The sequence below is a fragment of the Dendrobates tinctorius genome, unplaced genomic scaffold (genome assembly GCF_039654945.1).
Source record: "Dendrobates tinctorius isolate UK_male_01 unplaced genomic scaffold, ASM3965494v1 ptg000029l, whole genome shotgun sequence".
In the NCBI taxonomy this organism is placed as follows: domain Eukaryota; kingdom Metazoa; phylum Chordata; class Amphibia; order Anura; family Dendrobatidae; genus Dendrobates; species Dendrobates tinctorius.
In genome coordinates this window covers 55,314,569-55,331,047 of record NW_027361697.1, presented here as the reverse complement: position 1 = coordinate 55,331,047, position 16,479 = coordinate 55,314,569, and the positions used below count along the sequence as shown (strand labels likewise).

At 42.2% G+C, this 16,479-nt stretch overlaps 1 protein-coding gene across 1 annotated transcript in view; it reads left to right on the top strand.

Annotated features, from left to right (window-relative positions):
* The window catches only part of LOC141086003 (mitochondrial adenyl nucleotide antiporter SLC25A24), an 85,656-nt gene extending 71,524 nt beyond the window's left edge, over positions 1-14,132 (top strand). Inside the window, exons 9-10 of the mRNA XM_073571716.1 lie at positions 379-529; positions 9,107-14,132. Of these exons, the coding sequence (XP_073427817.1) occupies positions 379-529; positions 9,107-9,282 (327 nt within the window). The 3' untranslated portion in view covers positions 9,283-14,132. The remainder of the gene's footprint in view (positions 1-378; positions 530-9,106) is intronic.
* Positions 14,133-16,479: the final 2,347 nt, after the last annotated feature.

The window sequence follows — 16,479 nt, the reverse complement described above, 5'->3', positions numbered from 1 at the left end:
CGCGGTGAGGAGCTGGTGTGCGAATGGGAGACGCTGAATGTCCGGTCTGTTAGGTATGACACAGTCCAAGATAGGGCCAAGTCTGTGATACCAAGAGATGAGAGGGTCTGTAGTAATAGGGAATGGTCCACTGTGTCAAAGGCAGAGGACAGGTCCAGGAGGAGGAGGACAGAGTAGTGTCGCTTGGCCTTGGCGGCTAGTAGGTCATTGGTGACCTTAGTTAGATAGACCCTGCACTGAGCTGTGATATAGCCGCATGCACACAGCATGAAATCGAGCATTACTGCAGCTTCCTACCATTAAGAGAAATGACTGTCCACGAGACTTGTTGGGTTTGATTGATGGTAACAGTTTGGACATTTTCTTCTCCTGTGGCAGACCCTTAAGAATGCTTGGCTACAGAAGTATGCAACAGACTCTGCCAATCCAGGGGTGTTGGTCCTCCTAGGCTGTGGCACAGCTTCCAGCACCTGTGGCCAGTTGGCTAGTTATCCATTAGCCCTCATCAGAACTAGAATGCAAGCTCAAGGTAAGCGGCCACAGACTCGTCCATTGTGCAAGAGATCGAAGTGAATTTTAACTGTACAAAAATGATTTCCCTAGTGTGTAAGTGTGTATGTACTGTGGGGAATAGATAGCTCAGCTGGGATCTTTGCTTTGGCACAAGCGTGTGGCTATGAAGTCACTTCAGCAGACTAGCAATTTCCACATGAATATGGACACGGCATATTTATTGTGCACACTTGTTATTCAATGTTACACATGCCAAACATGAAAAAAAACATCTAAGGCCGTCTGGCCACTAACTAACAATAGCAGGCTAACTACAAAATAAACCTATATAACAGCAAAGAAGTCCATGTAATCTTACTGTGTCAGCTCCCAGCTCAGCAGACAAGATAGACTGAGAGATCCCAGCTCCTCCTGATTATATCAGCTGGACCAGTCAGGAAACCAAAACCTGGATTGAATAAGTGGAGGGGGAACTACCAGTCCTTTTCATGCTGATCACTAAGGAAACCAGGACTGGATTACAGTGAAATAAACTGGCTTCATCATCAGTACAGGGAGACATATGAAATGAAACGGGGAGAAATATACCTGTTTTCTAGTACCTCTCCCCTTGGCACCTCACACACCCCCCTCCTCTGTTCGAGCCCGTGGGGTCGGACACGACGAGTCACCAAGCAGTGCGTTCTAGACAACACATCTGCATTTCTGTGCGCTGTGCCCGCCCTGTGCTCAACGGAAAATTTAAACCCTTGTAATGCTAAGAACCAGCGTGTCACCCGCACATTGCCTTCTTTTGCCCGGGACATCCACGTTAGGGGCGAATGGTCCGTCACTAGTCTAAACTGGCGACCTAGTAAATAATAGCGCAAGGTGCACAGGGCCCATTTCACAGCCAAGGCTTCCCGCTCAACTACACTGTAGTTCTTTTCTGCTCTCGTAAGCTTTCTGCTTAGATAGGCCACTGGGTGTTCCTCGCCATTTACTTCTTGAGACAAAACCGCGCCGAGGCCCACCCCAGAGGCGTCCGTTTGGACAATAAACTCCCGTTTAAAGTCTGGTGCAACCAACACTGGTTGGTCACAGAGGACTGTTTTCAATCGCTGAAAGGCCTCCTCTGCTTCTGCGTTCCACTTTATTGTGACAGATTTCAACCCCTTAGTAAGATCTGTGAGAGGAGCTGCGATGGTCGCAAAATGTTTGATGAACCGCCTATAATAACCAACGATCCCTAAAAAAGCTCCAACCTGTTTTTTGGTTACCGGTCGTGGCCAATTTTGAATAGCGTCCACTTTATTGGCTTGAGGCTTCACGACGCCTCTCCCTATGCTATATCCCAGATAGCGAGCCTCTTCCAATCCCAACGTACATTTCTTGGGATTGGCAGTCAACCCAGCTGTTTTTAGGGAGTCTAAGACGACTTGTACTTTTGACAAATGCGTGTCCCAGTCATCGCTAAAGATAATGATGTCGTCCAAGTACGCGGATGCATACTGGCCATGGGGTTTTAGGACAATATCCATTAGATGTTGGAATGTGGCTGCGGCACCATGCAACCCAAATGACATATATCTCGGTACTGGAATAATCCCTGGGGCGTAACAAAGGCAGTTTTCTCTTTGGCTGATTCCGTGAGGGGAATCTGCCAATAACCTTTTGTTAAGTCAATAGTGGATATGTACCTGGCCGAACCCAGTCTCTATATCAGTTCATCGACTCTTGGCATCGGGTAGGCATCGAATTTCGATACTTCATTTACTTTCCGAAAATCGTTACAAAATAGGATAGTCCCATCGGGTTTGGGCACCAGTACGATAGGGCTAGCCCAATCACTCCGGGACTCCTCAATGACCCCGAGCTCTAACATCTTCTTCACTTCCCGGGCAATGGCTTGTCTCCGAGCCTCCGGAATTCGATATGGTTTTAGCCGTACCCGCGCCTGTGGATCAGTAACAATGTCATGTTTAATTAGGTGAGTCCGGCCAGGAAGTTCCGAGAAAATATCTGCGTTCCTCTGTATGAACTCCCTTGTCTCTCGTTTTTGGCTTTCGGATAGCGTGTCTGCAATACCCACTTCTGGCGGAGCTACCTGGGGGTCCTTCAACTTAGAAGGTGGTGCCCCTTAAGGCCCATCCTCAAGGGCAGCTCCTGCCACCAGACTCTCCCTGTCCCGCCAGGCCTTAAGCAAGTTTATGTGGTATATTTGTTCGGGCTTTCTCTTGTCTGGTTGGTGTATTTTATAATTTACTTCACCTATTCGTTCCAGCACTTCGTATGGTCCCTGCCATTTCGCAAGAAATTTATTCTCTACGGTAGGCACCAATACCAACACCCTGTCTCCGGGTTGAAAGACTCGTGTTTTTGCCGCTCGGTTGTATACCGTGCTTTGGGCATGTTGTGCGCGCTCTAAACACTCTTTAACTATTGGCATAACTGCTGCAATTCGGTCCTGCATAAGTGTTATGTGTTCAATTACACTGCGATAAGGAGTCACCTCTTGTTCCCAAGTCTCCTTGGCAATATCTAACAGGCCTCTAGGACACCGCCCATAAACCAACTCAAAAGGTGAAAAGCCTGTGGAGGATCGGGGTACCTCACGTATAGCGAACAGGAGGTATGGTAGTAGGGCATCCCAATCTCTCCCGTCCTTATCCACCACCCTTTTCAACATTCCCTTTAAGGTTTTATTAAAGCGCTCCACCAAACCATCAGTCTGAGGGTGATATACTGAGGTACGCAAATGGGAGATTTTTAGTAGTTTACATAAATCCTTAAGTATACGAGACATAAAGGGGGTCCCTTGATCCGTAAGTATCTCTTTCGGAATGCGGTGCGGGAAAACATATTAACCAGCTCTTTTGAAATTGATTTCGCATTGGCATTCCGCAAGGGCACTGCTTCGGGATAACGCGTGGCATAATCCAATACTACCAAAATGTACTGATGACCCCTGGCAGATTTAACTAATGGACCGACTATATCCATTGCTATCCTCTTGAAGGGCACCTCTATTATTGGTAAGGGCACTAAGGGGCTTCTAAAATGTGACATAGGTGCGGTCAATTGACACGTAGGACATGACCGACAGTACTGGGTCACGTCTCCCACTAGACCCGGCCAAAAGAAACGTTGCAGAATACGGTGTTTTGTCTTTTCTACCGCCAGGTGTCCTCCCAAGGGATGTTTATGTGCCAACTCCAAAACTACCTGGCGAAAGGGCTTAGGTACCACTAGTTGTTCGACCACCACCCCTCGCACCTTGTCTATGTGATACAACATATCCTGCTGCACCGCCACGTGTGGGAACTCGTTTTGAGCCCCTGGGTACAATGGTCTTCCCTCGGAGACCTTTATGTTTTCCCACGTCCTTGCTAGAGTAGGATCCTGGTGCTGAGCGGTCCCGAACTTACCACGGGCCACCTCAAGATCAGGCATTTCTAAAACATCCTCTAGCTGGTCTGCCTCGCCTGCATACACAGCCAGAGGAGAGTCCGCAGATTCTAGTACTTCCTCTGAGATGGGTTCTCCGTCGTCTTGCTGCAATGGTTCAGGGGCTAGCTCCGGAGTACCGTCTTCAACTAGAGGGTTCATGCCACTTTTGAAGTTCCACAAGTCCCAAAATAAGGGAAAGTGTCTCCCCAGGATTACACTGTGTCCCATAGACTTTATGACTGCCGCCTGATGTCTTTTGGTCCCTACTGGCGTGGCAAGAGTAACCCAGGCAGTGGGGTAGTTCTTAGTATCCCCATGGATGCATCTAATGCCCACGGTTAAGTTCGTTAGGGCGCTAGAGTCCACCAAACTGGCATGTACCAAAGTTACTTGACTGCCGGAATCCAAGACGGCATTCACCCTATAACCGTCAACCTCGACGTGGCACACGTGTTGTTCATTTCCCGTGAGGGTCTCCGCCACACAGACTGACTGCACATATAACAAAAGACGCCTCATAGCGTTACAGTCCATTGGCTCTGTAGTCATTGGGCAGTTAGCTGCTACATGGCCAAGCCCGCGACATCGCCAACATTGTATAGGCCCTTGTCTCCTCGATGGAGATCCCAGGCGAGGTCTGCTGGCTTGATGGGAGCCCGTACCACCTCCATAGTCCTTTGTAGGTCTGCTACCCTTCATTGTGACGTTCTCTTCTTTTGAAGATGAAGTAGGTTTCGCAGGACTCTCCAGCGATTTCTTGGGGAGCCAGTGGGCTGCTAACGTCCCTTGGAGTAGGCTTTCAGAAGCATTGTAGCGTTCGACCATATTCACCAACTGGTCAGCGGTAGTTGGGTCACCCTGTCCAACCCACCTCTGGATCTTAGCGGGTAAGGACCGCAGGTACTTGTCTAGAACAACACACTCCACCATCTGTGCGGACGTCAAAGCCTCTGGTTGCAGCCATTTTTTTACTAGATGAATGAGATCATGCATTTGTGAGCGGGCTGGCTGATGCTCCACAAAATTCCATAAATGCACCCTCTGTGCGCGTACATACGTGTTTACTCCCAGCGTTGCCAGGATTTCGCCTTTGAGTTTGATATAGTCCATAGCATCCGCTCCACTCAGATCGTAATAGGCCTTTTGTGGATCTCCGCTTAGAAATGGAGCAACTACCTCAGCCCATCTGTCCAGTGGTAAGTGCTCACGTTCTGCAATACGTTCAAACATGGTGAGGTATGCTTCCACATCATCGTCTGCGGTCATTTTAAGCAAAGTCTTCTGTACGGCTTTCTGCGCACTAGCAGCGCTTTGTGCACGGTCTCCCTCATCTCGGGGTTGCCGAACCAAGGCCTGTTTTATTGCCTCCAATTGCTCTTGCTGCATCTGGTGTTGCTGCTCCAGAGCCTTCTGGAAGCAAGCATTAGTCTGCTGCTGTTGCACATTTGCTTGCAATAACTGCTTCACTAGTTCCTCCATATTACTGGACTCTTGGCTCTTCAAAAGCGCAGAAGCTTTCAGCCAGGACATACACAGCGTTTTCTCTGCCGTCACAGTCCAGCAGCCACAAGTGCCCGCATTCGAAACACCATTTGTGGGGAATAGATAGCTCAGCTGGGATCTTTGCTTTGGCACAAGCGTGTTGCTATGAAGTCACTTCAGCAGACTAGCAATTTCCACATGAATATGGACACGGCATATTTATTGTGCACACTTGTTATTCAATGTTACACATGCCAAACATGAAAAAAAACATCTAAGGCCGTCTGGCCACTAACTAACAATAGCAGGCTAACTACAAAATAAACCTATATAACAGCAAAGAAGTCCATGTAATCTTACTGTGTCAGCTCCCAGCTCAGCAGACAAGATAGACTGAGAGATCCCAGCTCCTCCTGATTATATCAGCTGGACCAGTCAGGAAACCAAAACCTGGATTGAATAAGTGGAGGGGGAACTACCAGTCCTTTCTATGCTGATCACTAAGGAAACCAGGACTGGATTACAGTGAAATAAACTGGCTTCATCATCAGTACAGGGAGACATATGAAATGAAACGGGGAGAAATATACCTGTTTTCTAGTACCTCTCCCCTTGGCACCTCACAGTACATAGAGATACAAATAATAAACCTAATGAATACCATTTCTAAACCACCCCCCCACCAAAAGAGAAAAAAAAGGAACTTTTCTTTTTGTACGCAAGCAACACATCCATTTGAAATTATTTAGTGTGACGCGTGAAAAGTATAAAGAAATTACAATAGAAGTCATAAAAGAGAAGTTTTAAAAAAAAAAAACAACAAAAATGCTATGTTAACCCCTTCACCCTCTGGCCATAACTTTTTTTGATATTCTGTCAGCCACATCTTGCAAATGACTTTATTCATTTTACCACACAGTCTACTGGAAAACGGGAAAGAAATTCAAAATGCAGTGAAATGCCACAATTTTTTTTTTTTTATTTGTCTTGTTTACTATATGGTAAAATTGACCTTACAATACGTTTCTTCAGGGCAGTGTGATGACGTGCATACCAAATATGTCGTTTTTTTAAAGTAGTGAAAAAAATGTGGAAATTTGTATGTAAAATAATAATTTTTCTTGTGCCGCCATTTTCCGAGACCCATAGCATTTTCAATCTTTTGGATAGGTGGTGGTGTGATGGCTTATTTTTTGCACAATGAGCTGATATTTTTACTGATACAACATTGGGTTAATACAATCTTTTGATCGTCTCTTATTGCAGTATTACGGCAGCCGCAAAAATGTTGTAATTCTGGTATTTTGAATTTTTTTTTCTGTTACGCCATTTACCCATTGGATTTATTTATTTTATACTTTGATCAGGCATTTCTAAACTCAGCGATATCCAAATACAGTCATGGCCAAAAGTATTGACACCCCTGCAATTCTGTCAGATAATACTCAGTTTCTTTCTGAAAATAATTGCAAACACAAATTCTTTGGTATTATTATCTTCATTTAATTTGTCTTAAATGAAAAAACACAAAAAGAATTGTCCTAAAGCCAAATTGGATATAATTCCACACCAAACATAACAAAGAGGGTGGACAAAAGTATTGGCACTGTTCGAAAAATCATGTGATGCTTCTCTAATTTGTGTAATTAACAGCACCTATAACTTACCTGTGGCACCTAACAGGTGTTGGCAATAACTAAATCACACTTGCAGCCAGTTGACATGGATTAAAGTTGACTCAACCTCTGTCTTGTGTCCTTGTGTGTACCACATTGAGCATGGAGAAAAGAAAGAAGACCAAAGAACTGTCTGAGGACTTGAGAAACCAAATTGTGAGGAAGCATGAGCAATCTCAAGGCTACAAGTCCATCTCCAAAGACCTGAATGTTCCTGTGTCTACCGTGCGCAGTGTCATCAAGAAGTTTAAAGCCCATGGCACTGTGGCTATCCTCCCTAGATGTGGCCGGAAAAGAAAAATTGACAAGAGATTTCAACGCAAGATTGTGCGGATGTTGGATAAAGAACCTCCACTAACATCCAAACAAGTTCAAGCTGCCCTGCAGTCCGAGGGTACAACGGTGTCAACCAGTACTATCCGTCGGCATCTGAATGAAAAGGGACTGTATGGTAGGAGACCCAAGAAGACTCCACTTCTTACCCCGAGACATAAAAAAGCCAGGCTGGAGTTTGCCAAAACTTACCTGAAAAAGCCTAAAACATTTTGGAAGAATGTTCTTTGGTCAGATGAGACAAAAGTAGAGCTTTTAGGGCAAAAGCATCAACATAGAGTTTACAGGAGAAAAAAGAGGCATTTAAAGAAAAGTACATGGTCCCTACAGTCAAACATGGCGGAGGTTCCCTGATGTTTTGGGGTTGCTTTGCTGCCTCTGGCACTGGACTGCTTGACCGTGTGCATGGCATTATGAAGTCAGAAGACTACCAACAAATTTTGCAGCATAATTTAGGGCCCAGTGTGAGAAAGCTGGGTCTACCTCAGAGGTCATGGGTCTTCCAGCAGGACAATAACCCAAAACACACTTCAAAAAGCACTAGAAAATGGTTTGAGAGAAAGCACTGGAGACTTCTAAGGTGGCCAACAATGAGTCCAGACCTGAATCCCATAGAACACCTGTGGAGAGATCTAAAAATGGCAGTTTGGAGAAGGCACCCTTCAAATATCAGGGACCTGGAGTAGTTTGCCAATGAAGAATGGTCTAAAATTCCAGCAGAGCATTGTAAGAAACTCATTGATGGTTACCGGAAGCGGTTGGGCGCAGTTATTTTGGCTAAAGGTTGTGCAACCAAGTATTAGGCTGAGGGTGCCAATACTTTTGTCCGGCCCATTTTTGGAGTTTTGTGTGAAATGATCAATGTTTTGCTTTTTGCTTCATTCTCTTTTGCGTTTTTTCATTTAAGACAAATTAAATGAAGATAATAATACCAAAGAATTTGTGTTTGCAATCATTTTCAGGAAGAAACTGAATATTATCTGACAGAATTGCAGGGGTGTCAATACTTTTGGCCATGACTGTATGTGTGTTTCTTTTTGTTTTGTTTTATTTTCAATGGGTCAAAAAGGAGGGTGATTTGAACTGTTATATATATATTTTTTTTTCTTTCAAGAGCGTCAACCTTTTCCTCTCCTGCATCCAGCTTGTGTGTTGTTCCCTGGGGTACGGTTTACCCCTTCTCACGTGTGCCACCTTCTGTATTTGGACCATGTGGCTTCTCGCCAGTGTTCCATGCTTTCCTTAAACTGACTGCAATAGAGATTGTTTCTGATTGCTTGTCTGTCACCTCCATCCCTTCTTCCCGGTGTGACCAACACCATCCACCCCACCCCAAAAAAGTGGTATGACATCAGCATGATCAAAAAAAGTACTCCACCGTCTGTGCTGCCTACAGGCGACGGTGCTAGAAGTTGTGCCACTTTTTCGAATAGATTATTGTGAATTTGTTGGACTGCGTTTGGATACACTCTTCCTCTAAACTCCAACCATAAACGGAAAAAAAATCAAATCAAAACTCATCCTTAACTTTGAAAGAAAAAAAAAATCAAGATTTTATTTTAGAAAAATTGCCCAGCCCTATTAAAGTCATGCTACTATTACAGCAATCTACTGCTAATGATAAAAATGATTGGCAGTGGTTCTTAACTTTTTTTTTTTTTGTTCTTTTTCAGCTTCCATAGAGGGTGCTCCTCAGCTAAGCATGGGAGGCCTCTTCCGCAAGATAGTAGCTAAAGAAGGTTTTCTAGGTCTGTACAGAGGAATTGCTCCAAACTTCTTGAAAGTGCTTCCTGCAGTCAGTATCAGCTATGTCGTGTATGAGAAGATGAAGGAGCAGCTTGGGATCTAGAAATATCAAATTGCCCAGATTTCCACTCAGGGACTCCAGTGTGTCTGTGTGATTTCCTTGTTGAAGATACGAATATGAATTCAGCTGCTGCCACATTTCTACATGATGAGCACCTCTGAACCTATTGAGCCATTGCCAGTCAATGTCATGGATGGCAGCTTATATTATTTTGATCTGTCATTTTCTATTTTTGTGTCAGCCAAATTTACAAAAAAAAAAAATGCAAAATTTTGAAACTATAGTTTTTGTTTTTATATTTGTATTTCTTTAATGGGTTTTATATAGTTGTTTTCTTAACTTTGATATTTTTATGTTGTAAAACACATATGCATTCTATCATGTTCTAGCTGAAAACAAAAACTCTTGGTTCTTACCAAAGAATATATTTTTCAAAATGTACAAAATAAAAAAAATACTAGTGGTAACATCACATCTGTACATTCCATATCAGTGAGGTTACGGATCCTAATGAAAAGTTACCACTCACTGAGCGGGAGCTGGAAATATAACTATGCCACATACTGGCTGCCTGCTTCATATGTAGATGAATGGCAGCACAACCCTCTTTGTAACAGATTCCTTGTATTATCATAAATTATGTGGTTGTGAATAAATAACAGCCATATTTCACATTGTGTACCTTATTAGGAATAGATACAAAAACAGGATATAATGTCAAAATTATTTCTTGATGTTAAAGGGAACCTGTCCTATTAATCATGATGCAATATTTTAATGAACTGATAATTTTCTAGAAAAACTGAACAAAGTGATATTTAGTTTTGTAGGAAAATATTCAGTATAACTTCTCAGAGCTGGTCAGACTCCATGAATGTATCTGCTCTCACACAGGAAGATTGCCAAAGAAAGCTGTCAGTAGGACCACCTGCTGGACGCCTTACACTCCCAGAAGAAGCAATTTATATTCTTTAATTGTGCTGTCTTTTCTCTCAAAACTATAAATCATTATTCTCTGTTCTTGCTTCCATAAAATCCTGCTAATAGCTTTGTGTTTTCAATATTTATAATATAATATCCTCTTTAGAGAAGAAGAGGATTGGAAGTAGCAATCTTAATAGTCAATATCGACCCTTTAAAGTTCCTTGCCACATTTGGTAACTTCAGGTAAGAAGCCAAATCAGAAACTCCATTTGCTTACACATGTATTGGGGTGTTTTCTCCTCATTAGTACAAAGCAGGAGAGAGCTGATTTAGCTGGGTGAGAGGTGCCTTTAACAGGGTGGCCTTAGGTGCAAAGTTTCTCCTTTTGGAGAGCGCCATCTCCGTCTAAGGAGTTTTATAAGCCATGCAATGTGCCTCTGGAAATTTCTGTATGTAATTAGCCCTCTCCGTATGATTGCAGACAGGTATATTTTTATCTAAAACACTCTGGGGTTTCAGAGAAACCATAGTTTGATAAGAAGCAGTGAGAATGGAGCAATGCAGCGCTAGACTAATCTTATATCTGCTTATGAGATTAGAGTTTCCTGTCTTCTTAAGGCCCCGTCACACACAGCGAGATCGGCAATGAGATCGCTGATTTTGTGACGCCACAGTGATCTCGCCAGCGATATTGCTGTGTGTGACATGTATCAGTGACCGGCCCCCCCTGCTGGGTATCGCTGATCGCGCTCGAACGTCCTGGGCCATTTTTTAATCGTTGTCTCCCACTGGCCAGCACACATCGCTGCGTGTGGCAGCGGGAGATCATCAATCAGTGACACTGGGAGCTGGTTTCCAATGTAAACAGCGGGTATTTAAGAGCCGCGCGGCTCTTAGTTACCCGCTGTTTACCTTGTAAATCAGCTTGCTCGCTGGTCCCGATCGCTGGTGGGTCTGTCTATGTGACAGCTCACCAGCGATCAGCTAACTATGTCCCAGCGATCCCATCTGCGTCGGATCGTTGGTGGGATCGCTGGGACATTGAAGCGTGTTAACGTTTACTCTCTGAAGTGGCAATTTGCATATTTACATTCCCAGAGAAGCATTGTATGGTCTGTAAGTCCAGGTGATCTTCACAAGGAGGAACCTTACCCGTTCAATCCCCTGTCGAAGATCCTCACCCAGCCAGATTAGCTCTTCTACTTTTGCTCTGAAGAGGGGAACACCCAGAAACAAGTGGAGCTTCTGGTTTGGCTTTTTATCTTGGGTCATGTGGCAAGGTTTTTTAAAGGGTCAATACAATATTGACTTTTAGTATAGCTACATCGAATAGCTGACACAGGAAATCCTATCCTCGTCTTCCTCTGAAGAGGATGTTTCCTTCTTTAATTTCCAAGAAGACCATTGCACAGCCTAAAAGTCTCCTTTATAGAGATTTGCTTTTCTCCGCAAGGAAAAATTTTACTTCTTAGGTTTACGTTAAATTACAAGACTTATTATACTTTGGTCTGTTCTTGTGCCTTATTTCAGAAGACTTATATTACAGGAGCACAGTAAATCATGTTATAATATAACATTAGTGGCCAGTATGTTGGTCTTCCGTCCATAATCCATGGACCAACACCATAAGAAAAAGCAGTCATGGGCTGATCAGTGATTGTTCCTACTTAATAAGGTAGCCGGTATAGCACACAATCGTCACATGGAAAGGAATTCTTCATGTGCTTCTTTATACTTGCTGCCGTCAAGACTTGTTTGGTTCAACTAATGCACATAATCAGTGTATTTTATGGAATATTCATTCTAAGGTTAATATGTAAGCTACATTATGTTTGCTAATCAGACCTTTCCCTTGGGGCATTCCGCAGCCGTATTACAGTTGTCTGCTTCTTCCTTAGTCAATGATACATTATCCCCTGTAGTATTGTTGCTCACTTGTTTAGAGTGGGATTACTGTAACTAGATCTGTAGAAGGTCCTAAAATTTAGTATTGACAATGTGTTTAGGAAATAAGGAAGTTACAAGGATAACCTGTAAGGCAGAAAATGCAGCAATCTTGGGTGCTGTTCTTTGATTTCCAAGAACTGTCATTTTGTCAGAATGTACTAACATTAACAAAATATCAGGTCTCCTCCACTGGTAGAGAAGAGAATTAAAAAAAAAAAAAAATGACAACTGAGATGGCTTCACTTTCTGTTGTCATTACAGTAAAAATATCTGCCGTAACAGAACTGAGCAAGATATGGAAAAAAAATAAAACACAGAATTACAATATTATATTTTATTAGTATGGGTTGAAAAATATAAATGCTAGATTACATAAGAAACCAAACTGAACCCTCTGTCCACTATAACGATTCTTTATTTTAGATTTATTTTTTAGTTGGCACTTTGTGATGTGACCTAAATAATAATTACAGATTTATGTATCTGAAATCTTCAGAACATCCGTGCCTTCATTTCACAGTAGGATTGCCAAAGATTTAGCTTGCAATAAAAAAAAAAATGTGTCTTATTATCCTTATCGGGAACCTGTCACTTGATTCATACTTCCCAAATTGTAGGCAGCATGAATCAAAGCATGACTGCCAACTGTAGTCAGGTAAGTTTTTCTCTGAAATGTTTTGATGTTTTAGAGAAAACATAGTTTGAAAAGAAGCCAGCCAGGAGACCATTAGACAGAGACTAGGCTGGTTAGACACCAACTCCAGCCAGTTTCTCTACGCATCTCTCCAGTTGATTAACAGTTCTCTCCCATATATGTATATGGGGAGAGACCTGTCAATTGTCTGGAGCCGTACAGGAGAAGCCGGCTGGGGGCAATGCTGGACTTGTCACATATCTGCCTATGGTCTCCAGCAATCTTCTCCTGTACCACTCCAGGTGACTGACCAGCCTCTCCCTATGTCCACAAATGGGAGAGAACTGTAAATCCAGTAGAGTGGTGCAGCGAGCAAATAGCAGGAGGTGGCATGAGATAGTTAGGCCTCTCACTATAGCCCTTGGCCACTTCTTCAAATTGTTTTCTCTGAAACACCGGAGCATTGTATAGAAAAACATACCTGGATGCAATTGTGCAACCAAGCTGTAAGTCATACTACCCATCGTTTTGGCAGCATGAATGGAGTGACCGGTTTGCTTTAAATACCTTCTTCTGTCCCTCACTCTCTGGTGACCATGACACAGTGAGTATGCTCAATGACCAAGTACTGCTTTATGCCTTTGTTAGTATATTGTGCAGTCATGTGGATATGGATTGGAGGATAGGCATTTGAAATGACCGCACTGCTCTAAGGGATGAGAGATTCCACACTCCACGTAGATTCAAGTAATTTTATTATGCGTTTCTGGCTCTAACCAACCACTCCACTTTTACAAATCAGACTCCCGCTCATCCCTTACAGCAGCGCGGCCATCTTCAAATGCCTATCCGCTAATCCAGATCTACAAGTGTGAAGATAGGGAATCCTCCTACCTGCTGCTGGACTGTATCTGATTTTAACACAAACTTTGATTGGAGATAGCGCATTCACAACTCCATCAGGTGACCAACATATCACCACCCACCCCCCATTATACCACACAGTGTCACCCTATGGGCACTTGTCATTTTTTTTTAACACCTGTTCACACTTGCTTTATTCTGTTAAGAGATGCTGTTCACTCTTTTTGTTGTGCTTTAATAATTGTCACGTGTCGCAGCGTATTAGTGGTCACACAGGAGCATGAGACAGAAAAAGATAATTAAGAAAAGTTTAAAGAGAAAATTTATTATAATTGTGCACTTATTACAATGTGGCAGTTGGTAAAATATTTTGCCTCTTTTTTTTGAGCATGTAAATGTTTGTATGTGTCTGACCTACATGTTCTTCTGTACAATAAAAAATAAAATCAGCAAAATGCGTCAATTTTTGTTAGGAAAAAATGCATGATCTGAATTTATTAATAAAATATTTTTATTAAGTTTTTATTTTTTCTACACTTGTACTTCCTGTTTGTTTGTAAGTAAGATTAATATATGAATTATGTTAAAAAAAAAATCACCATCATGGATGAAACAGTTTTAAAACAGGCTATGCTGCTGGAATGAAATTCTCTTAGCGTGATAGAATTGAAGGTTTTTCTTAGCACTACGCCGAACTGGCAAGTGAAAAAACAAACATATATTATGTTAAAATATGGCTTCCACTTCTATAGGAACAGAATAAGTATGTAGTCAATGTTACCTTACCCCCAATATTCTGTTCGTCTTTGATGCTGCCACCAGTGAGTTCTTGTATTGTGGCTAGCATAGCAGGCTTTCTTTGGTGGTTGGAGCACAGGTGTTGGTTACATTTGATGCAACCCTATCGTGGGAAGCTGAATGTGAAGTTTAATGTCTGGTTCATTTACCACTGGTGCAGGGTTGGTCTTTATGCTGGTCATCCTTTGTGGCTACAGTGGGTGTTTCACCCCACCAATAGATAGACACCCTGCTATGCATAATCTAAAATGCTTAATGAAAAATCCTGCACTCGCCCATGAAAAAAGTTAAAAAACAACAAAAAAACTTCTAACTTCTTTTAATTCATCATGTTTAAAAGAACTAGATTCAATGTGATCCCTGAAAAATAGAGGGCATCTGACATAGGAAAAAAATTGTAACGCGTTTTGAATCGCGTTTTGAATAATATTTCTATTAAATACATTTGTGTCAACCAGATTATGGACTAAGAAAAGAATGAGAGCTCGCCACACGGTGCAGTCCAATAGACTTGGTTGCAGTCTGTGTGGGGGTGTCAGTCCTGCTAGTGAAGCTCAGCCAATATTGCTTAGAAGAAGGAAAGCTCTGCACTGATGTATAAAAATTTCAGACTTTATTCAGAATTGATTAAAAACATGGAATCCAAACACTCCCGGAAGAAGCAAGTGGCAAAACGCTTGTCAGGGCAAGGGCACGCTTATCCTGCTATTGTTTGGTTACTATCTCTCAATAGCCATTAAGTAAATACCCATTATTGTTTAAACACATCAGCGCTACCTCAATTTATGAAGTTTACACTTCAGTTTACATATAGGAAGAGTCATAATTAGCATTCCTTATACACTTGTATTTCTAAGGGCTCATGCCCACTGGCGATGAAATCGGACAAATTCAATCCGATAAAATATCGGATTGAATTCGGACCAATGTTAATTGATAATGATTATTAATGATTGTGTGTTCATCTGTTTTTTTTTTTTTCCAGATCGGATCGAAAAAAATCGATTGTAATCGCAAATTGGGTCGCATCCCGCAATAGAAGTCTATGGGTGCAAGAAAAAATTCGCACAGCACTCGCACCATACGAATGCTGTCCGATTTGTATGCACCGGTGTCCTTTGAAAAGCCAGCAATTCATATGGGGCTGCTGTATAATCACATTGACAGGTTAGAACAGAAACGATAGAAAACATGTATGTATGTGTGTATGTATATATATATATATATATATATATATATATATATATAGGAATAAGAGAGAATTGGGATCCAGCAAAAAGATGAAAGTTCACCAGAATTATAAAATCTTCTTCTTTATTTATCCATTATATCATATAAAAAAACGTATGAGGAACTCCAAACAATTGGTAACATTCCAGTCCCTTGCTGGAATGTTACCAATTGTTTGGAGTTCCTCATACGTTTTTTACATGATTTAATGGATAAATAAAGAAGAAGATTTTATAATTCTGGTGAACTTTCATCTTTTTGCTGGATCCCAATTCTCTCTTATTCCTATTTGTTGGGGCATACTCCCTGCCTGGATCCGTGCAGAATACAAGGTGAACACCGACTATTGCATAAAGAGGAACTCCTTTATGGTGAGCTGGCTATATGTTTTTTACATTGTTTGAATATATATAGCTAGGTAAAAGACTAGCCGGTAATGCATTTGTCAGCTTCTGAAAAAACAATGCAGGAGCTGACAGGATAGAAGACATGGTTTACATACACTAAATACATGCAGAATATGGAGATATATAAATGTCAGTGACTAATACACTTAGTAGTGTGTGTGTGTGCAAATTAGGAGACATGTATGTAATTAATAAAAGATTATTTATGGGGAAAAAATGGCGTGGGGTCCCCCTATAATTTATAGCCAGCAATAGCTATGCAGACAGCTGAGAGCTGATATTTATAGCCTAGGAAGCGGCCATGGATAGTGCCCACCCCGGCTACAAACATCAGCTCTCAGCCTCCCCAGAAAAGGCGCATCTGTAAGATGCGCCAGTTCTGGCACACAGCCTTGCTCTTCCCACTGCCCTGTAGCGGTGGTATATGGGGTAATG